The 24,069-nt window shown below is 33.5% G+C and overlaps 2 protein-coding genes across 6 annotated transcripts in view; one reads left to right on the top strand and one right to left on the bottom strand.

The window, feature by feature from the left end:
* The window catches only part of LOC117110618 (E3 ubiquitin-protein ligase RNF220-like), a 37,805-nt gene extending 30,158 nt beyond the window's left edge, over positions 1-7,647 (top strand). The window contains exons 8-11 of the mRNA XM_033253383.1: positions 2,971-3,151; positions 5,519-5,573; positions 5,815-5,889; positions 6,921-7,647. Of these exons, the coding sequence (XP_033109274.1) occupies positions 2,971-3,151; positions 5,519-5,573; positions 5,815-5,889; positions 6,921-6,992 (383 nt within the window). The 3' untranslated portion in view covers positions 6,993-7,647. The remainder of the gene's footprint in view (positions 1-2,970; positions 3,152-5,518; positions 5,574-5,814; positions 5,890-6,920) is intronic.
* Positions 7,648-11,572: 3,925 nt separating this feature from the next.
* The window catches only part of LOC117110621, a 23,630-nt gene continuing 11,133 nt past the window's right edge, over positions 11,573-24,069 (bottom strand). For 2 of the 5 annotated variants that reach the window (XM_033253386.1, XM_033253388.1), the window contains exons 5-12: positions 21,317-21,439; positions 19,799-19,834; positions 18,387-18,560; positions 17,535-17,735; positions 17,040-17,165; positions 16,195-16,441; positions 14,942-15,214; positions 11,573-14,551 (exon numbers count right to left, since the gene is read on the bottom strand). In XM_033253386.1, coding sequence (XP_033109277.1) covers positions 14,298-14,551; positions 14,942-15,214; positions 16,195-16,441; positions 17,040-17,165; positions 17,535-17,735; positions 18,387-18,560; positions 19,799-19,834; positions 21,317-21,439 — 1,434 coding nt within the window. In that variant the 3' untranslated portion in view covers positions 11,573-14,297. Of the gene's footprint in view, positions 14,552-14,941; positions 15,215-16,194; positions 16,442-17,039; positions 17,166-17,534; positions 17,736-18,386; positions 18,561-19,798; positions 19,835-21,316; positions 21,440-22,671; positions 22,771-24,069 lie in introns of all 5 variants that reach the window. The other 3 variants (XM_033253387.1, XM_033253390.1, XM_033253389.1) reach the window with 3 other exon arrangements.

Below are 24,069 nucleotides of genomic sequence, written 5' to 3'. Positions count from 1 at the left end.
GATTAACATTATTTATTTTAAGTTAATTATTATTTAATTTATTGCAAAATTAAGAGAAAAAAATGTATTTCAAGAGATTAACCTAGTTGATTTTTGTTGTATTTGCTTGTAGTTTCTTCTTTTGTCTTTATTTTACCTTCCCTTGTTTTTCCATTATCCTTTTATTATTTTTCAACTTTTCCTCTTTAACTGATCTTTTTTCTCCTTCCTCTTATTCTCTTCTTTTTTTTTTTTAATTTCTGTTTCAATATTTTCATTGTTCTGTCTCCCTTGTATTCCTTTCATTTCTCTTTCTTTATTTTCACTTCCTTTCTCTTGCCTTTTTCTTGTCATTATTTTATTGTTCCTTCTTTTCATCTGATTATTGGTTCCTTCCTTTTTGCTTTTCAATTTTTTTTACCAGCGTTCAGATTTAATTTATTAGTTGTATAAATTAATACTGTCATTAACTTTTTAACAGCAATTGATGTAATTATAATTGCATTTTAATTGAACATTTATGATTCGTATTGTAATACAATTTACCTATTAATATTAATTAAATCAAACACCTGCTGTGTACACAAATTAAAAGCTATTTAGAAACATTATACAATCATTTTCATGGTGATTTGGTGACCTTTTGTGCTTAATAATAGTTAATGTCAACAATAGTAAATATCTCATAAATGCCATTTTATGGATGTGGTGACCTTGCCCAGTTAGCATTAGCATTTTTATAATCCAGAAAAAGCAACCTTAAAGGTTATTAACCTTTTAACATAATTGGAGCTTGCTTTTTCTTGGTTATAAATTGCTAATACCAGAGAAAAATGTTAAAATAAATGGTAATAACAATAATGCTCCATAGTACACAGTCCATACTGTACATAGCAGTTAACTGCCTCTCTATGTGTTTTACATTATTTACCCCCCCCCCCCAGTCATTGGATTCAATAACTAATTCAGCTAATTGGGGAATACTATTCCATAAGCTGCTAGTATCGGCACTTGGTATTGGATCCTACAAGTACCTACTCATTCCTAGATGGAGGGAAACAATGTGGATAAAGTGCTTTGGCGGAGTGCAGAGTGGTAACTCAAAACCCAGACCTGAAGGTTGAAAAGTTGCTGTTCCCACTGTTCTCCACAAACCCAGCCCCTCTCAACAATTAGATTATTTTACCGATTCTGATTCTGATCAATATTCTTTAATATTAATTGTTATGATTACAAACCAGCAATTTAAAGGGGCTTTCCATATACTAAACTGTTTTTTAATGCTATATATATTATTACTTTCATGTTAGTGTTATTCAGTCAAATACATTCTTCAGTATTAATTATTATGCTAATTAAGTTTTAACTTAAGCAAGTTAATAAAAGACATATAAAGGATACTATCCAAACTAAATTGATAATTAGTACTAGTAGTAGTAGTAATGCCATTAGCAGTAATAGTAGTGTAAGTAGATGAACTTGTATAGCATAAATAAGCATGATCTTCATTTGCTTGACATTTGAACTAATCAAACTCAAACGAAAAAAAATCAAAGGAAATTCAGATGCAAGAAAGTGTACAACAAAGATAAAATAAAAACAAATCAAGAAAAAAGACAAGTCATCAGATGCTGTTAAAGATGGCCAGAGAATTAAATTTACACAATTCAACATAAAATTAGGAATCAATTTGCATTTAAGCTCACACATTTGTTGAACAATAAGACATAAAAATGACTAATGCCTTGGATGTTATTTGATGATTCTTACCTTGTGTTACCTAATGACCATAATCTACGATTAAACCAATCAATTTGTATTTACAAAATTTATGATGGTCAGTTTTTTTAAATCTGCAATAGAGTGATGTATATGTAGTTGACATGATCGGGTTGCTAATGTAATTTGACGTGTCGTGTTAAGATTTGTAGCCTAAATTAGTAAAACAAAGAAACTGGATAGATCTTTAACTAACAAATGTTTGCACTCATCTCTGGCTGTGGGTGATATCCAATGTGCTTGATGTGGCTGAAACTATTGAGGGAGCTGTTTGGGGTGTGATTTTAAAATTTGATATGTAGTACTGAATATTATATATCTTTTATTAAATTAAATTTCACCAAAGTCTAATCTAGAATGCAGTTAAATACAAATTAGTAATAATTCATCTTGAGAGTTCTAGTGGGCTAGAAAATTGTAATTAAAATACTAAAAGGCACATTGAATGTTCCACTTCGTAATTGAAACAAATTTGGTATGTTTTGCATAAAATATTTGCTTTGACTGGATCCTCTTTTAGGCATAAACTAGGTTAACATTCAAGAATACAAAAGGAGAACATTTAAAGTCCCTTAAATGGAAAGAATGAAAAAAATATGTATTGGTATGTCTTGTTAAAAAATGATTTAAAAGTATATTTTTATATATGAAATTGTAGCGTATGTATAGATGCTGAAATAACTATACTTTGTAATGTATTCATGAAGACGTAATTGGTTGAATAATTTCAACTCTGTGCATATTTCTCTTGGGCCATTTTCCCGTTTCTGACCATAATGCTGATAAGTTTTAATTCCGCTGGCTCTCATAGACAATAAATTGAAAAAGTATGCTGAAGGGAAAAAAATTATGTTTTTAATATGTGCCCTACAATTTATATACTGTACAAAGTTTTACTAAATCAATTTATATGCTTATTACAAAGATGTAAAAAGAAGAAATTATATATTTTAATAGTTATTTTCAGGGCTCTACATTTCTTCTTGTGTTTATTAAATCTTCTTTCTCATAAATTGTTTTCATTTTATTGTGTATATGGATATTTTTCAATTTTGATGTAGTACTCACTATTATTTCCATATTGAACAAATAAAATTTAAACGAATCTGAATATTTTTTTATAATTCCAATCGTGCTATGTTTTTGTAATTTATTTGCAAAATAATTGATTTTATATAATTATATATTTATGATCTGATTATCCTTTTTTAGGAACTGGTTTCCAAAGGAGAATCTATACAGAAGAGGATGTTGATATGAACCTAAACGTAGATGGAGACGACACGGCAGAGTATGGACAACCACAGTTCACAGAGGCTGACATCATACCCTGCTCATCAGACGAGCCCTCGGAAGAACGCCAGAGGCAAGCCATCCGAGGCGCCCTCCTAACGTAAGTACAGTACAATCATCACCAATTTGGGAGAAGATCTCTATAAACACATAGATAAGTATGAGTTAATATCCATAGAGTTATAAAGCCTTATGTAGACTATCAAATTTTATTTGACAATCAATATTTGCCTAAATATGGTCATGATAACATCACATCATGACCATATATAGGTACACCATGACTATATATGGGCATACAACATTTTCTGATCAAAGGAAATGTGTTAAGCTCTGTCCAAACTATCAAATTTTATTTGACAAAAACATGTGACATGCCTAAATATGGTCATGATGGCATCACATCATGACCATATATAGGCACGTCATGACTAAATATGGTCATACAATAGTTTTTTTTTTGTCAAGTCTGGACAGAGCTTTAGAAACCTGCAGTGACTTTGATGCACTCAAGCCTCTGAAATAAAACCTTCACACTATTCCTTAGGAACCATCCAAACTTGCATTTGAAGGTAGGCAAGTAAAAACTGAAATATTTCTGTACACCAAAATTTCTTTTGAAAACAAGTTCTCGTAATCTCGAATGTTTGGATGATGGCCGTATAATAGAGGCAGTAGAGTATGCCCTAACGGCTGCCAATTAAGAAAATCTATTAATAGAAGCATAGAGGCAGTAGAATATATTGGCCCTACCGCCACCCTTACAAAAAATAAAATCTATTAATAATAGAGGCACAGAAGCAGTAGAGTATATTGGCCTTAAATGCCACCCATACAAAAAAAAAGAATCTATTAGTAGAGGCATGCAGTAGAGTATATTGGCCCTAATGGCCGCCCATACAAAAATAATCTATTAATACATAGAGGTAGTAGATTATATTGGCTCTAATGGCCGCCCATATAAAAAAGAAAAAGTCTATTAATCAATTAGTTGAGTACTGTATTCCTGGAGCTCCTCATCGGAGCTAAAAAAGTATAATATATCAATGTATAAAGTGGCTATTCTTACCAGTTGACTATATTACAGAAGGATAAATTGCATATAATTTTAATAAAACATTGTATTCATTTACTACCAGAAGGGGAAATTATTAGTATGATGCACTGGAATAAATTTAATTGCATTTAAAATTATTCTGCATATTTTGAAAAGAAATGTATTAGTTATTTCTTTGTTAATAAATTCAGCATAATATACCATGAGAAAAAAATTGTATATTTGATTCTCATTTCACATGCAGTCCACTGCAAATAATAACTACTGTATGTACATAAATAAAAGTAAACCTTTTATTTGCTCTTAAACCCTGATGCTAATACCAACTGTTCAATCCAACTTCAAATTTAATACACGCCTTGTAAAAATATGGTGTAGTTTTTTATCGAAAGTGAATTTCATCAGTATTCTGAACATGCATTTGGTGACCATTAAAATTTGATATTTAAACAATACTTAGAATTGTAAGAATTAGAATAGAAAAAAAAACACAGACCTTACTTCCCTTCATTCATAAATTTTCACAGGTGGTAGAATTCCCACCAAATTTTCCTTTCAAAATAATTTAGTTCAACTCTTTAAGTTGGTTTTGTGGACTATACTAATCTATTTAGATAGAAAGCTGTGACTTAGTGGTTAAGTGTTTGCCTTTTAATTGGGTTTGTCAATCCTGTCAAAAAAAAATCCAGGATTTTTCTCACAACCAAAGTCAAGCCCAAGCCTTATAAAGAGGCTTGTCATAGATATGTTAAAAATATTATTTTTGGGATATATAGACAATTTTTTTTGTGGCTAATTATTTTTTTTTTTAATTTAAAATCAGTTTCATAATATATTTGGAATGTTTAATATATGGTACATAGTGTGGTGGAGGGGTGAGGTTTGAGCATAGGCTAACATTATGATGATTTCTGTGCTTAATACCTAGGAGGAACACATAAGTGCATACCTCTGACAGACAACTTTATTAAAATTATTTTTTAACATTTTGTCCATGCGAGAAAATCCCGATCCGGATACCAACAATATGATGATCGAATCACTGGCCAATAAGAAACTGGAAATTGTAAACGCGTACGTGTGATTGGTTGATGATAGAAACGCCCTCAACTTGCTAATCGATAGCGCTTGCTAACCGTTAGCATATCCAGATACCGCTAACGGTTAGCGCTAACCGATCGGGCGTTCTCACGCAGGTGCTAGCGGTTAGCTCCCGATCCAGATACTAGGGCTCTCGTGAGAACCAGGCTTAAGATTATTATTTTGACATTGTCAGTGATAATGTCACAATCACTGTCAATGTATTGGGATTCATGATCATAGTGTTGATATTGATGATGGTGATAATGATATTGAAAGCATTGGATACAGATGCACTTTATTTTCATTCACATTGTGATTGAGGTACAGTTTCTATGACACCTACAATGATGATGATGATGTTGACATTGTTGATGATGATGATGTATGTTGCGATGTTGTTTAGTAGATGTCAAGTCAATGATAATGTTGATAGCATTATCATCGCATATGTTCATTATTTTGAATTTTAAGTCTTTGTAATCAGTGATGATGATATGATGATGATGATGTAGTGGTGGTATTGGTTAGTAGTGTGTTTTAATGATCTTCTAATACCAATTCAAAAAATGAATTTAAAAAGTAACTACATATTGAAATTAAGCAAATCATTCTCTGTTGTTTAGGAGGGTTACACAACCCCTCTGGTGTCTGTCCAGTGTTGGCATGTTCACTGTCAGGAATGCTGGTTAAGAACTTTAGTAAGTTTTTTTTTGTAACTCCTTGCATCCAAATAGCTACATGTTTGATGTTGTTAAATTTCAACATTCAACATGTATGCTGTTATACTGTAAACACATAGGGCATTTATGAGGAATAAAGGAGGGGGGAAATTGTGTCTTTGCACGTACCCCCCCACTTAATCTTTGCACCCCCATCAGCTCCCTCATGTCAATACTCCTAGATCACCACTGCTTTTTAGTCTGTAAACAACATGCAAATATACATACACAAAGAAGCCTATTCTAATCCAATTAACTCACAAGTAATGGAATATAATCATAATATAATATATAATTATGATAAACTATATGTATTCAGAATTGAGGCAGCTGGTGTTTGTTTTAATTCAAAGAACACAAACACCTGGCCCAACGGTAGTATGTATAAATATGCAAATTAAACATTTAGTGTGGATATGCATAATAGAACAGTCAAGGTTATATAGCAGCTACAGTGGATTGCAAGCTGGTGTTTTCATCTATATACAGTAAATAAAGAGAAATATTCAAGTGGTGTCCCTCACCTTCATTCCTGTCAGGTCAAACTATGTTTGATCAAACTCTGTCTTATAGTGTATACATGCTTTCTTCTTACAAATCTGATGATTTGTCTTTCCTTGTCGTATATACCAGAGGAACTACAGTGTTTATATATGTTCAGTATCAGGATGCTGTTTTTGACAGGATTGGAACCCCAGGGGCAAGGGCAAATCCATGAGGGGTACAAGGGTGGGTTCAGAGGTTGGGAGAAATGGGGCTACAGCCCCCAAGAAAAGGGAAGGAAGGAGAAATAAGGGGAACATGTCATATGGCTCCCTACCCAGATTTTACTCTGGATCCACCCCTGAGAGGAACTTGCAATTAGAAAGCGATCTTCTTAACCACCAAGTTATATCATGTACATAATAATACGTTACCTTAAATCTCATTCATCATTTGGTAGAAATAAATGTTTATTTGATAAATTAATTGATTGATTGATTGATTGGTTTAATTTTTGTGCTTCACAGGGAGCAAAGAAGTTATGTCCCCAGTGCAATATGATCACAGCACCTGCACAGCTACGGAAGATCTACCTGTAGCTAATTACCTGTAGAACGTCACCTTGATGTTATTTGGAGATTTCATTCAACGCATTCAAAGAATCATTCATGTAGGCCAAGTAGAATGTACCATTGATGTTCACCACATGATTAGATAAGCTAGAATGTGCTGTGAGCATGAGAAAAATGAGTGTTGTGTGACAATGTATCTAAGAAAATACTTGTAAATATCGAAAGAAAATTTTGGCCTGAAAATAATGTAAAGCATTAAATTAAGGAAACTAGGGGTTATTTGTTTTTGGCAATTTTCAAGTTCAGTTTATTTCAGATGCACATTTGTTGGGAAAAGGTGGTTTTGATACAATTATTTTCAAATTCATTTGTTAATTTATTATAAACTTCATAGACAATTCATTATAAATGTAGAATTATGTTTTTCTTTTAGTCAGCAATGGTGATTCTCTGGAATAATATGGATCATTCATTAACTTGTATAGTGTTAAAATCTTGTAAAAATTTAATTAATTCTTTATTTTACCTTCTGGTATTTGAAATGCAAATTTTTCAGTTGTTATTGATATTTTAGGCATTCCATAGTAACCAGCTGACCTGTTAGGGATAGCAGCTGTTTGATCGCTAAGGTATTTCCATAGTAACCATTTTTCCTACTTAAAGTTCATCACTTATAACTAGACTAGCTAATTTGGTGCTTTCTTCTGTCGTCTGAATTGTCAGCCACTTCATTGGTCAATGATTGCCATGTGACTATTACTGGATATTTCGGTGAACATTAACCTGAAACTGTGACTTTTTATGTGCAATATTCTTCCTTCAAACGGTATTTAATTACATGATCATAGTTTGGTAAAGTTCAAAAATTCACCACACACACTTTGGGTGACACAGTTTCTCTAAAACAAGAACTCCATTTGTGGCAAAGACAAGCTAAACCAGTCACTCATCACAAAACTGTTTCAGAGATAATGGCCAAAACATGCTGGATTGTCAACATTTTTGAATTCTATTTCATTGCACTAAACTAACCTTTATAATCTGTACATCATACTATATTTATATTTTCTTCATTTTCAATGTTAAAACAACAATTTTTAACAATTTGGTAAACGGTTTCTGCCTGAGAAATGCTCAAAATTGTAAACTTTGAAGGCTGATTTCTCAAATATTGTTCTATAAACAGCTGTATGTAACTTGATTACAAAATTTTGGATTTCTTTTTACCATTTTATAGCTCTCCTCATTTTACTGTTTAACCCTTTATTAATAACTAAAAATTGATTTTTGCAAGGAGTGACAGGGTTGGCTTGTCTTTGCCACATTTGTTAAGGCTTATGGTTATTGGATTTGGATACTTTGTAAGTAGCACCTAGACAGAGCTACTAGGTTGTAAAGGCAGGCTCAGGTCGACACTGAACTCAACTCAACTCGTCCACATGAGTGCTCCGCGCAACTGAAAGGAACTGAACGGAACTGACCGCAACTGAAAGGAACTGACAGTCGCGCATATTTGTCGACATGAGTCAAGTTGAGTCGAGTTCCTTTCAGTTGCCCATGTTCAACTTTTTGCGGAACTGAAAGGAACTGGAAAAAGCGCGAAAAAAATGTTGATTCGGAACTCAAAACGTTGATCCTGATATTAATCGTAATCAAGATGCATTAACTGAAAAAAGATATATTACAATGTTTTGTTAATGGCAGATTACTTTATTCTGTGTTTTAAAAAATATAGGCCATAGGCCAGATTTTTATTCTAACATTAACAAATAGGCCTAGGCTAGGCCTAATAATAATAATACAGCATATACTTACCATATTCTAGCTAGCCTAGGCTAGGCCTAGAGTGTAGAAAAAAGGCAGTCTTCCTATGCCAGGCCTACTAGCCTACGTGTAACTCTATGTACGACAAGTAAAGACTTGACAACTAACTGGCATGCAGATCTCGCTTCAAAAATCCATTTTTACGAACTATAAATAATCCAGTAATTCTTGGGAGTGTGCATTGTTTTTGAAGTTAGTTTTGTACAAATTCTTTAACAGTAGAACATTTATCTAGGGCCTAGGCTTAGGCCTAGGTCAAGAAAAGCTAAATTCCTTTTACAGAAAGTCCCTCTGCAGTGTAGTGTTAAATTATGAATTCTATCAAAAGTATGCTGCTGCATTCGCGTAATATTAAATTAATACATTTTTTTAACATATTTGACAGCTGATTCATGTAAACATTGTCACATATAAAATGCATTTGTGTATACTTGTTGTTTTTGTTTTTGTTTTTTCATATAGAAAAAGGCCTTTCTTGTTTTAATTGTTCCACCAGATTTTGCATGAACCCATTTCAAATAGACCAATATGCGATACACTTTTCTAAATAAAAAAAAAAGTGTAGATAAACTTCAAAAATAATTTTATTATTTTTAACTACACGTCTAATCTTACAAGCATTCAAATATTTATTTGCAGTTGATGAGATTTCGAAGAAAATGAAATCTTTAAAAACTCAATTCTGTCGACAAATCAAACAGGCACCATTTGTTTCAGTTGCCGGTCGACATTTTCAAAACAAAAAAATAAAGTAGATACACTTTTAAAAATAATTACATGTCTTAATAAAAACATTACAGACATTTTGCAGTTGATGGGATTTCGCGGGGAAAATGTTTTTAGCCAATAGTTCCTTTCAGTTGCCAGTCGACATGAGCCAAGTTCCTTTCAGTTGCATTCAGTTCCTTTCAGTTGCTCAAAGTCGACATGAGTTTAGTTGCGTTCAGTTCCTTTCAGTTGCGCGGAGCGCTCATGTCGACGAGTTGAGTTCCTTTCCTTTCAGGTCTGTGTCAACCTGAGCCTGCCTTAAAGCTAAAATTTGGATGGGGCTAATGGGAGAACAAAGGTTTAATGGTGGGGCTTGATAATTAAGTGACAGGTGCGACATTCACACCTAAAAATAAAATAAAAAAAGTTACAATTGTTTCAGCGATTCCATTTGATATTGTCAAAAATTTAATGTGTACGCTTATGTTAAATATCCAGTAACCATCATCAGGCCAGCACTCAGTTGAGCCGTGGATATCCATCTAATATAGAGTGCCTCATTAAATAAAATGTATTTATTACTAATGGGGTGTTTGGTAATATCAAAGAAAATGTGGTACAGAGACTATTAAAAATTAAGTGCATTATATTGCTACATTATAAGGTTCTGTTGAAATGTTAGGCTCTAATCCAGTGGTGGTACTAAGGTCAAGGTAAGTTTCCACCCACCACTTGGTAGGTTGGAGTTAATTTGCTCATCCAACAAAGTTATTGTGGTTGCAGTCCCTAACATTGTCACATTTTATACTATCCTAAACCATGAAATAGCTCCCCTTGACCACCCCAGGGGTTTTACTCCAGGGGGCTCCCAAATTTCTATACCAAGGGTGCGAAGGCACCACTGTGCAGTCAAGGGGAAGGAATTTTGTGGAGGCTAACTTGCAAATGGTAAATTTTTGGTCTATTAAAGGGTGTTTTGCTCAAAATCGGTTCTACATATACATCTATATGATTAACTTTCGCTGACTATTGGAGGGTTTTTCAATTTACAACATGTAACACAAGAGACTGTATGTAAATTAGCTGAATTCTTATGGGCACACAACACACAAGAACAGTTCTGTGCATCAATTGATTTTAAAACCTGTTTTCTTGCCAGCAGAAAATATCACGATAGTATGAGGGAAATCCTGTTTCTGATAAGCTTAAGCTTTATCATATTAGTAACTAGTACAGTACATCAAAGCTGGGTTGTTTCAAAACATCACAAAGTGCCTCACAATGATTTTTGTAATGGTAAGATCAAGTGCAAACAGCAGTCTTGTACTAGTGAGATCAAGTGAGTGTTGGGGTGGAACATAAACACGATTGGCAAGAGTAGCATAAGCTTCAGACAGGGAACGCCTCACTAATAATAGCAAACTTGTAATTGAAAAAGAATAATAAATTATTAAAATCGAAACAGTTATTTTACATTTTCATTTTGTATTACGTATGGATCGTAAGGTTGAAAGTGGGCTTATATCTGACCTGGTTCTTAATAGGCGGCATGTAGTCTGGACCACACGAGAAAAAAAAATTCAATGAATAATTTGACTGAAACAACCCTAGGCACATTATGCAATAACTTTTACTGGGCAAGAACTTGGGTATGGTTGATTTATTAGCTATGCTATAATTATGACTACGTAGAATTTAAGTAGCGTAAAAGAAAAACGACTGCTGTGGTTGTGTTATTATGAAATGCTTAAAATGATGGTTTGAATAGCGTGAAGCGATCGCTCAACACTTTCTTTGGTCATTTTCTTGCTATGAATTGCTGGTAAGTACTGATAATAGCGCCTTTGAACGCAACACTTATATTTCAACTTTCTTGTTATCTAGCCACAAACTTCCATGCTGTTCATAGAAGTGCAATGGCTCATCACTTTGAAACACAAGTTTGGATAAAGTTTAGGAGAAGCTTTTAAATTTTAAAACTTGCAGCCCTAAATACTTTTTTAGTATTCATCAGTTTTACTAACTTGTTTCTTGTACTGTAGTTTACAACTAAATAACACAGCCTCAGGTTTCTCTTAAAACTTTTATGAACATTTTATTGCTTACTGATAAAATTCAAAACAAATGTACATATGTAAAATAGCAGTTTCAATACGTAATTTGTTTACTAATACACTTAAATTATATTATCAAGTTTTTTCATAATCCCAGCGGGGAAAATATGCTGCCATGTTGAAGATTGTTAATAGGTTTTGGTATAATATTCTGTAACATTAAATAATTTAGATTCTTGTCCCACTGTTCTACCTACCCAGATACACTAATTGTGCATAGATTTGTTTAGCAAGTTGGATGGATTTAATAAACAGATACAGTACTAATATTTTTATTGTTAAAATAATTAAAGGAATTATATACTAATATCACATAAAATATAAGAATGTTTTGCGGGGAAAAATCTATAATACATAATCATATGTAGTACTATTACTAAGTTAGGACATAATGTACAATATTTCTCAAGCAGTACCCTGAATTATGGGGTGTTAGCATTGAAGTTTTTTTTTTTATTAGACAACTACTATATCAACAACATAATTATTAAGACTTGTAGAAAACTCCAATGCATTTGATCTGCAACCAAATAATGTATATAACTACAAAAATTAGCAGTGTCTAACTGACTATAGTCATTGCTCCATAACTAGAACACCCCTAAAAAATAATAGAACTGTCCATCCAAGGAATAAATATGCTAAACAACTTGTGTGCATCCTCATAAACACCTTTAAAGAAGCATGGATACATATTCCTCTGGAACAGATGGTTATATTATTTTTAAGAAGTCTTCTAATTAAGCAACCATGACAATTACTTAATCCAGGTAAGTAACACAAGCAGGTGTCCGAAACGAGCTTGAGTTCAATTCATTTCCCGAAAACCTTTCTAGTTGTGCAAAATATATCCTAGGTTCCAGGCTGTTATTTCTAATTATAATTAAGAACAGTCCAAAAAACACCACCGTCGAGCAAAGTAAACTTTGTTTTATTGATTAATGGACAATGTTTTTTTTTTTTTTCTTTTTCGTGATTTTCAGTCCAAGCATCCTTGCTTTAGCCGCTGGTGGCAATGTACAATTTAAAAAAGACTTAGAGCAACTCTATGTGAAATGCTGAAAGACATTCAACAGGTGGCCAGTCCACGATGCCAGCTATCCTTCATCAATAATAAAGTTATAACAAATTCTTGAATAGCGCCCTCTAGAAAAGGTGATACATATATCTGTACTCGGCAACAATTTCACTAAGAAAGCATTTTTGTTTTCCCAAGGAATCAAAATAGCCTTTTTAGTGTACAGTATTTTTCATTAATTATCACTTATATGCTATTTTGTTCAACCTTAAAACATACTAAACTACTTTGGAGGAAAAGGCAATTTCCATAGATTTATATAAGCATTGTTGATAAATTTAGATTATAAACATGGACAATAACTAATGGTAAAGCTTATAAGACCATAATACGGGTTTATGAAAACCCAAATGGCATGATCGCACCATAAAGCTCTCTATATACACTGTAAAGTAAACATAGTTGAATTTATCTTTGATAAAAGCGAGTTGTAGCTAGTTAAGAAGCTTTAGAATGGCGCTTTGGTGTAGCGGTTCCCATACAGGTTCCAGCCTTGTGGTTGGGAGTTCAAACCACACGCTGACCAGCAAAGTCGTTCAATGTGAACCACTTCCTACTTTATAGCTTTTAAGAATTTAATATTAAATAGTTGTGACCACTTGTCATATATGAGGCTTGTCATCCCCAAACCAGTATCAGTGACCATAAAAATGAAAATTGACTTTTTCATAAGTCCTCATTCTCCACAATATAAACTTTAAAATGATGGGTTATTTACTGAATTGTCTTACTACTGCCAGATTATTAATGGTTTCTCTGTACTAAAGTAATCAATACTGGCACATTCCTATGCAAATTACTAAGTTTAACAATTAGCGACAGTAAGCTGGTTTTAGAATGGCAAGCCTTATATGATGAAAAACATTAGGTCTACACTTTATTTTGAATATTCCCATCCTGGGTTCAAATTCTGCACCACCAAGCTACTTTCTCAAAAATAGAATTTTTACCCGATGCCTGATTTTGAGATTAATGGTTTATAGACCTACACAGAGTATAGTCCTTCACTTTGATGAGAATTTGCTAGGAATGACATTCTAAAAAAAGGTTATCATGGATTGATTTTTAAACTTAATGTCATCCATTAAGCATCATCCCTTGCTTTTTAATTTACCTCGTACAAAATTCAATATTATAAATAATTATAAAAAAACTGCTATTTAATTTAATGAGTAGTGGTTGACAATATGTCAATCAATCAATTACTCAATACAAGACAGGATTTGGCAACTCTTGTCAAAGCACATACAGTAATGACATGTTAATTGACAAACTGGAGAATATAAAGCTGATAAAACCACTTGCATTACTAATCAAAGAATGGTACAATATTAACAATACCGAAACTTTCAATACCTGCCTAAAACCGTGAGATTTTAGTACTTTTAAAGCTAGTTTAAGATTGACATAAATCAAGTACACATTTGTGCTAGTACACAAGGGCTAATTTCATGTCACTTAAACTAGTCTAAAAGTGACTAAAATTGTGCATGTTTTACCAATTTCATTTGACCTTTATGGCTCAACTCATTACTTAGGTAGTTAGTTTTCAAATAAAGCGAGTTACTGTTAAACTGTTTTTGTTTTCTTGCTTTAGTCATCTAAAGCCTATACGCCACTTGCGGCATCTGATGAGGCTGAACCCTCTTGAATTCTCCTTCGATTATGCACATCATCCGATGGATCAGGGAAACCATAAGCTTCTGCGAGTTCTTGAAAACTCAGACGAGAGTCCCGATCATGGTCAAACTGTTCTAGTTGGGCAGTCCCACTAAAGTTTGATCCCATAAAGTTTGCAAAATCTTGAAATTTCACAGAGCCATGGTTTTCTATGTCCCAGATTGTAAAACGAGCTTGTAAATCTAAAATGCAGAACGAACAGAAAAAAAAAAAAACACTCATGGTAAACAGAACATTAATTAATCTGTCTTTAATTACAGCATGCTTGAATATAATACTAGAATTATTGGTTTTGTATACTGCTTAATAGGCAAGACTTTTTTAAGACCTTGTTTTTCGCGAATTTATATTTTTAAATATCAATACAAAAGTTGTTGTCTTATTTTAGCAAATAGTTTTGCCAAAAACACTCAGATGGAGGAGAAAATAAAATAAAATTTTATTGATGAATGTAAACAGTGTAGTAATGGGATGGTTAAATGCTTTACATTTATATAATTAGGAATAAATATACATATCTTATTTTTGGAGACTCCAAAGCAGCAAATAAAATCAAAGGACAAGTAACTTACCTTCAATTGTACTGATATTTGGGTCTGTGAGGTAACCCAATGGAGGTGGCAGCTTAACTTCCTGCAATGTTTCGCTTGAATTCAACATCAGCGGAGGTGTTGCTGCCGACACAACTTCACCAGTGACTGATTCTGTTTTCGTCTCTTCTTCTAATTCACCACTGTAAACATCAGTAGCAACAGTTTCTGGTGTATTAACATAAGTGCTTTTAAGAGGTGTTGACCCTGCAGCTATTGGAATGGAAGCTGGTCTATTTGTTTCACTTGCTAAATCTGTGTAATAAAAAAGGCAAAGAAATATAAAACCTACAATTGGATGAAACTAATACACACCAAACAGCTAATATCTTTGCTGCATTTTTTGTAGATTTATCCCATGGGCCATTTATTGACATGCAACTAACATTAACACATTCAAAAAAACTACTCATAACGCATTTTTAAATTATATTACCGATCTTTATTTCCAATGTAAAGCAATCAGGATTAAACTATTATTATTTTTATTGTCCATCTGCAAAGTTAGGAAATTGTTTTTGGAAAATATATATACTGTATATTGTTTTACCCAGGAAGATCTCAAAATACTCCTTTCCAAGCTTTATTTAATATATTTTTTGACTTAACCATTTATTTATCTTAGCCCTGCAATTACCACTTTATTAAGAGATGGCTGGCAATACAATCTGGATTTTAGCACAGACATACAGTTTAAAAAAGCCAACCAAAAAAGACCTTGATTTTAAAATTTCTCTTTTGGCCTCATTACTTAGACTTTCTATAAGTCCATTTTCCATATCAAACCAATGTAAATTTAGAGTAAATACAGGTCTCCTTCTAATTAAAGACCACTCTAATTAAAAACCACCTTTTTGCAGCCCAAAGAAATGTATATTTTTTATTTTTATAAAATGATTTTTCTTATTAAACCAAAGCTGCTAAAGACCATGAAAACCTGGTCTTAAAAGCGGCCTTTAATTGGAGGGACACCTGTATGGAAGAATGCTTATTGATTGGTAAGTTGATTGATAGCCTTAAATTTTTTTTTCACCAAGCAACAACATGCTTTAAGGCCTGTCCCATCTATCAAATTTTATTTGACAAAAACATGTGACATGCCTAAATATGGTCATGATGACATCACATCAAGACCATATATAGGCACATCATGACCATATATGGGCATACAACATTTTTTTTTTGTCAAAGAAAATTTGATTGTCTGGACAGGTCTTTATAATATCTAGACTTGCTTTGTTTGCTTGTGTTTGATAGCTCCACAATAACATGATGCATGTCTTCCAATTGCTCTTCTAACTGCCTTATAGCTGCTGCTTGTTCATCTGTCTGGAGTTGTAGTTGGCCAAGAGTAAATTTGACGTTGTTAAGGTTCTCTATATTCTCGTCTTTGAACTTTTGAAGCGAGCTCGCCATGACTGTCTGTATTCCCAGGGTTGTGTTCATGTTCAAAAGGTTGTTATTAAGACTAGGAGTAGTGAGCTAGCAGAGAGAAAAAACATGAATACAATCCGCATTAAATTATTATAATATTTTATAACACACCTGAACAGATCCCTGTCATTTGATTGTTGGATTTCGTATCAACGTGACTTTGGTTATTTACCCCATTTCGTCACTCATCATGGAAATTTATTTCCATTTGTGCACTTTCTTTTGCGAAAATATACAAATAATGAATGTTTTTATTTGTGCAATGGAAAGAATATTTTCATTCGTTGAAGGACTGACTGTTCCACTCAACAATGGAACAGGCAATCTTTCTAAGAATGAAAATATTCTTCCCATTGTACTCATAAACATTTATTATTTGTATATATCGCATGCCAATATCTTTTCTGGGCAAAGCATACACAGTAGGCCAAATTCAACAATCAGTAATCAGTTACACAAACTGTGGGTGGAGACTGAAAAGCTAGACTTTTGAAAGAACTTGTTGGCTGTCATATATGGATGAAAGTAAATGACCAACAACTGAGCCGTGTGCTACTACAAATTAAACAGAAATATCAACAACAAAATTAGCATCAGAATAATGTCACCACTCATCACTAACAAACTCAATAAAATATAAACATACCTGGTGTATCTTGTCTGTTAAAGTGTTGACTGTTAATTGGAGGTCTGCTATTTGTGCTCGGATCGTCAAGATGTCACGGGGATCAATATCACTAGTTCCAATACTTATGTTTTCAGTATGGGCCATCTAGTTACCATGGAAACACAAATTAGTATTTGAGTAAAGTTAGTACAAGTTTAAATGTGTGATCATATCAGATTTAAAGCATTTCAATAATATTTGTTGGTACAAGTTTAAATCTGATTATCATATCAGATTTATAAAGCATTTCAATAATATTTTAATAATTTTCATTCTAATATAAAAAATAACATACATAATTTTATATAGTTATTATTTATTTGAAGTTATTAAAAACAGCTGAAATACAGTAAGATAGATCAAAATGCAATTTTATGAGGTGTGTCACACAGCCACAAGCATGCAGACAGTGTGATTAAAGCGAATTTTTGTCTTTTCTCTCTTGACTAGTTTTCAATATCATTTTCTCCTTACCAATGAGTTAACATCTGACTGAAGTTTCATAAGGTCTACCAAAGACACTGAGCTGTTGTCCGCAACCTGCAAGCCTGATGGCATATTATCCGATAGAAGCTCGACATTTTGCAACCTCTTTGAAAAGTTTGTTTGCTGCTGCTCAACCTTAAACAATGATGCATTCATCACCCCTATAGTGTCTGACAACTTCTTAATTTCCTGCACAGAAGAATGTGTTATTTATTCAGTTGTTAGGTATTCTATCAACCATACAACATAAACATGAATCTTCCCAAAACCAATCTCCAAAACTTAGACTCAAAAGTACCAGGTTGGTGTATGGCAAGGATAGTGTTTTGTCAGTCGGTAATAATGTTGTGACCATAACTTTCCCAATTCTTTAGGCATGACAAAGTTTCAGTGGTTGTGAGTCAGTGGTGGATCAAGATATATGCCGACAGGGGCCTGAACCTAGTAGTTGCCTAGGACCTTGGGCAGAGTTCCAGAATAAAAACTTGGTGGGGTTCATGGGAAGAGATTTTATGTGTGCTTTTAGACCACAATATTATGGACTGGCAATACCTTTCTTTGGATCGGCAACTTATTTTTAATCGGTCGGAACTCGTCGTGGCATCAGATTACAGGGGAATTATGCTTGTCCAATTGAGGGAAATTCCCACTACTGTTGCAAATCAGGATCTCAATCTTAATATTTGTCTTTCAATTACAAGGTTCTAAACGATTAAATGATTAATGCTAGAGACAAAATTATTATAACATTTTGGATGGTTTGTAGCAATATAAGGTGGTCACTCACTATAGTGTAGATAGGTAGTATCAAATTACCTAAACAACCAGTTTCATACTAACCTGTTCTAAATACAATGTAACCACAGTGTTACCAATAGCTTGTTGGGTACTAGTAGTAGCGGCTGGGATCATATTCTCAGAGGCAGGAGGAGCTAGTGTAGTAGGTACCTCTTGAGGTGGTGCCTGAGCTGATGTGTTAGGCTTCCTACTCAGATCCATGTTGGATACGGTCGTCTACATAATAAAATCATTTTTATAATTACACATTAATCCATATATTTAAATTGCCTAATTTATATTTGTTTACTCTCAATTGAAAATTAGGACAAGAAAAACTTTTTCCTGCCAATTAACAGATGCATAAATATAAAGCTACGTCTACACTATCAAATTTTAAGTGAAAAAAACAGTGATATGCCTACATTTGGGTGTGATATGACATCATCATGCCCATATATATGGGCACATCATTTGTCACAAACAATATGATAGTGTGAAAAGAGCTCTAGTTTCCCTATACTTTGTTCCGACCTTCAAATTAGGATACATAGTAGAAACACTGTACAGTGCATCAAAATTTTTAAATTTTATTAAAGCGTTATCAAGATTTTACAGCAAACAGATCTTAAATCAATAATTGAAACAAAGTGATGGAAAAATGTAGGATTGTTGTTATTTAAAGTGTGAACTTTGAGTGACAGAAGCAAATGCACATGCTGGGTGGGGCCCGGCACCAGTGGAAGCATGCATATTCCAAAGAAACAAAGCATGTACAGTAAAAAGAATAGCATAAAGGCTTTAGAAAGTTCTTATATTACATGTAGTAAAAAAAGGAAAACCTTGCTGAACCACAAGGCTCACATGATCTGGAGGCCAGTTTCAAGTAGCGTGAAGCGGATGAGAGCGTGATGCTCCCCCTGGTGGGATGCTGGTCCATCGCATGGTACTCCCAGCAATTTGCTGGAACCCATTGATACAGCTGGGTAGACTGAAGCAGTGTAGATAAAGTGCCTTGCTCAGGGACACAAGCCAAATGCACAACAAAGGATTGAAACCCAGACCTCAAGGTTGGGAAACCAAAACATTGCCACTGAGTCAAACCACCTCCACAATTCTTATATTACAAATAACTAAAATAAGTAAATTAACAATTGTAAGAAAAAAATGACAAGTAATAAATAATCCAAAACTACAAATTAATATAAAAATAAAAGAACATAAACATTAATCAAACTAAAAATGTATAAATAAAAAGAAAAGGTAAAACTTTATTATTTAAACAAACTTAAACAAAAGCCTGCCAATCATCATCTAAATTATCTGAATAATTAATTAGCTATAATGGAATTTTCCGTAACAGAATCCACATGCAACATGCTAACACATGAACCAAACACACAGAGGAAAGCATGCAGTAAAAGCACATAATTTGCACAATATAATAATGGCAAGTTATCAATTGGACATCTTACCCACACTGTTGACAGGTTCACTAATGTTTCATTAACCTAGGGATGTAATCAATGGGTCATTTGTGATACTCAGGGTCATTTAATGTATGAAGAGTGAAATTTAAAAAAAAAAAACATTCTAGGGCTTGTCAGTGTGGCTTACTGTATCATTTAATAATTATTAGTTAATATAGTACACTGTACATCAAACTCATTTCATAGCTATTTTTAGCTCAGATGAGGAGATCTAGGAGTTACCCTGCTAATTGAATAATTAATAGATATTTTTTGTATGGGTGGCCGTTGGGGCCACTAGAAACACTTGGTTGATTAATAGATTTTTTTTGTATGGCCGGCCATTAGGGCCAATATACTCTACTGCCTCTTTTATACTTTCCCCATTGGAGCTTTCGTGATTACAAGAACTTGTTTTTTCATGAATTGAGGATAAATTCTTCAGGAGGTGGGAATTTGATTTATTCTAGGACACTGGTATACCATGCAGTTGAATGTTGTGAAGCTTTAGATTTCCATGACGGACCTCCTTCAACAACAGCCTTACAAGTACATCCCCATCTGAGTTGTAAGAGGTTATCAAAGCACAGTACTTGTATTTCAACTATTACGTTTTAATTCTTACCTAGCCAAGTACTTTAGAAGAAGATACATTTAATTATGTTATTGACTGTACAAGAATGACTTATCATTATTAATTAACCTGCTTTATAATTTACAATCTAAATCCTCTGGGTTTTGCATCTTCCCTCACCAATAACAAAAATGTATTGATTGCCTTACTTAATATTTTATAATAAAACATTCAGCAAGCATGCAAGGCATCAATGAATGTGACCAAATAATTATTTACAATACAAAAACATGCATGTAATGTGTGTGTATGAGTGGTAAGAACACTGTAAACATATTAATATAATATGTTGTGCTTGTTATACATTTAAACAATGAACCATGCTATTGTGCTACTTATGACCCAGTGTGTGAAGACTCAAATGTTAAGAATGTAGTATCTTATTAATGGAAATATGTACCAAAATATTTATTTTAAAAATACCATGGATTTATATCTATCAAATGACAAAAGGTGTATTCTTCATTGAATTTCTGCTTATTGGTTTGTTGTGTACATTTATGTTTCATTTCTATTTGAATATTTTGTACTATCCAATCTGTTATATGATTGCAATAAAGTGAATTATGAATTTTGAACCATGAGTGTATTATTATCCCTATTATTTAAGATCAAGGCCCAAGGATGCCAGTAGCAAAACATTTAATCACTCTCTTACTTTGCCATCAATTTCAAGCCAACCATACATACAGACAAAATGCTCTACATAATATATTCTCTTTAACAGGCTTAGGGAAAGGAGTTGAACCCATGACCTTAGGATTGGAAGGCAAGCATCTTAACCACCAATCTACAGCTCCATTCCCAACAGTAATACTAATGAATGCCGTAATTGTTTAGGAGACTGTGTATTGTCTGAGTGATTTGGATAACTTGTCTGGGCATCCTACCGTGAGATCTGCCACGTTCTTGCTTAGTGACTGAAACTCCTGCTGTTGATGTTTCTGACTACTCTGGACATCTTGTACTGTGCCTTTCAGCTCCTCTACCTCACTGCCCAAGCCAGCAACAACCTGTAGCAATTACCAATGTTCTACATAATACAGGTGTTGCTGAATGAAGGTTATTGTGTTAGAGCAAAGTATGTTTTTTTCATTAAGTCTCATAATGAACATGTATTCAAAACATTGTAACAAGGAAAAGTGATGCAAATGATATATAATTTTAATGACATTTATATATCTTGTTTGCCACTAAATGGTTTGGACATGTTTTTACAATGCTGATCTGCTGTCATATTACAAACGTACAGCACAACTTTCCAGGAGGATGGCCTACTAGGCCTCTAGAGTCTAGTACTAGTAGTAGAGAGAGGCCTGGGCCTACTTTTAAGTTCTTGATAATACAGTACCTTTTTAACAATGTTCTACAGGCCCTAGGCCTAAATCTGTGTAGCTTAGTGGTGAACAGGTTTATCTGTAACTTTACTACTATGGTTATCAGACCATTACGTTGTTCAGCAAGCCAAGAACTAATTTACTAACTAAATAAATTCAAGTAGGTAGCTGCCTAGCTTAGCCTTTGAGACACCGCATATCTTCAATTTGAAAATTACTAAGATTTATTAATATGCATGAAGTAAGCCAATCATATGATTTATGAAGTCAGTCATGCATACGATATATCAAACATCGAATTTGATGTGTTGAATCGTACGCATGAATGATTAGGCAGTGTTTTCCCAGGCCCTAATCCGAAAAAAAAAAAAAAAAAAAAAAAAATCAAGTATGGGACGCCATATAAATTAGGTATTGCACGCTGTAAGTGCAATAAATAGTGAGTAACCCAAAATTAGGGCCTGGAACCCAGGCTAGTTTAAGGCATGTCTTAAACCTCTCTTTTCAATTAAGTTTTGGGCATGTTAGGGGTTTGGTCATTTTTGCACTCATTTAATTTTAACCTGTTTATCCCTTATTTCCACTGATTTACTTTGGTCTATGACTCATGAAAGCATATTCTGTTGGTTTTACTTGGGATGGGCTATACTTGAGGGAAATATTCATTATATAGTGGAGGGTAGTTAGTGCTTTGTAACTGCAAGGAATAAGTGCTATAAAAGTAACAAGTAACCACATAATTATATATTAAATGTCTAAATTATGAGCGAAATTATTTTAAATATAAAGTAGCCTCAAATGAGATTTCAAACTACTTTGTCTATCATAGACAGCCACATCTACTGAAACTAACGTAGGTGAGCAATCACCATGACACCATCCCCAAAAGCAATACTAAATGTAGGTACCTTCTGTAACTGAGGGCCGTCTGCAGCCGTTTGTTGTTGCGGCATCAGTGACTGTATTTTACTCTTTAATAACAATGAACTGGAGTTAAGTTCTGCTACCTGCAAGACAAATAATACACCTTTCAAGTTAACAAAATATATCTCATAAAAGAAAAAAAGATAACAATAAAAATAAAAGATATAACAATAGTATTTAGTTAGGTTTGAATAGTTTTTGATTAGAAGATTGAACTCTGTGATATTCAGCCTGAAGCACCCTCAAGAACCCCAAAGATTGGAGGGGGGGGAGAGAGGATGGGGTAAGATAACCACCTCTAGGCTAGGGCCCGGGAGGCCCGGGAGGCCCAGGGCCCTTACATAGTAGTAGGGCCTTTCTCAGCTATTTCAATTATTGATGTATAAAGCTGTCTAGACTACAAAATTTTCATTGACCATGGTCATGATGTGATGTCATCATGACCATATTTAGGCATGATGTGCCTATATATGGTCATGATGTCATGTCATCATGACCATATTTAGTCATGATGTGCCTATATATGGTCATGATGTGATGTCATCATGACCATATTTAGGCATGTCACATGTTGGACAGGGTTTAAGATTCACCCTTTTTTGCTTCAGTTGTAGCTTGTGAGGGATCCATTATTCATTTGTTTATTTCCTTGCAGAGGACAAAGAATGAGTATCTGTAAACACCAGACAAACAACATCAACATATTGATAATTTGTCTTGGCCTTGAAATAAATGATTACCACAGTAAACAACTTAATGGATTTTGACAATTGACATGTTTTAATTGTTAATCACATGAATTTGTCTGGTCTCAATTCAATGGAGATAATAATAATTTATAGACATACATCAAACCATTACAAAAAGTATGGAAGTAACTTAAGTAGGGGTCATCCATTTGTTTAAATTTTCAAAACTTACACTAGGGTGAGGAGTTAGTGTTACAGCACTCTTTTATGAAAAAAAAAATTATTATATCAAAATCAAATCTCAACAGATCTTTTGAGAACTACCTATGTGGTGTACTGCAAGCATTAATAATAAATTATTACTTTGCCATGCAAACTTTCAAACAATATTTTATATCAAAATGACAACAGCCATTTTCTAATGTAGTCCTTTTGGGGGGGGGGGTGGCAGGGAGGGTGAGTGGGAGGTTAAAAGAGTATGTTTTGTACTCTGTTGGAAATTGATGAACCAAATGTATTACTGTACCCCATAAAACTACAGCAGGTTAAATAATATGTTTATGTTGCAAACCAGTAATTGTCCCATGACCAACCTTAACTGAGTAACAGAATCCATCTACCTACTGAATTTCATAAACATGTACAGTACTAACAGTACAGTGTATGTGAATTTATTGCATTTGAGAAAATTGA

This window comes from Anneissia japonica, unplaced genomic scaffold, assembly GCF_011630105.1.
Source record: "Anneissia japonica isolate Jap-2015-1 unplaced genomic scaffold, ASM1163010v1 scaffold287919_len575428_cov197, whole genome shotgun sequence".
In the NCBI taxonomy this organism is placed as follows: domain Eukaryota; kingdom Metazoa; phylum Echinodermata; class Crinoidea; order Comatulida; family Comatulidae; genus Anneissia; species Anneissia japonica.
This window is presented reverse-complemented; position numbering and strand designations above follow the sequence as displayed.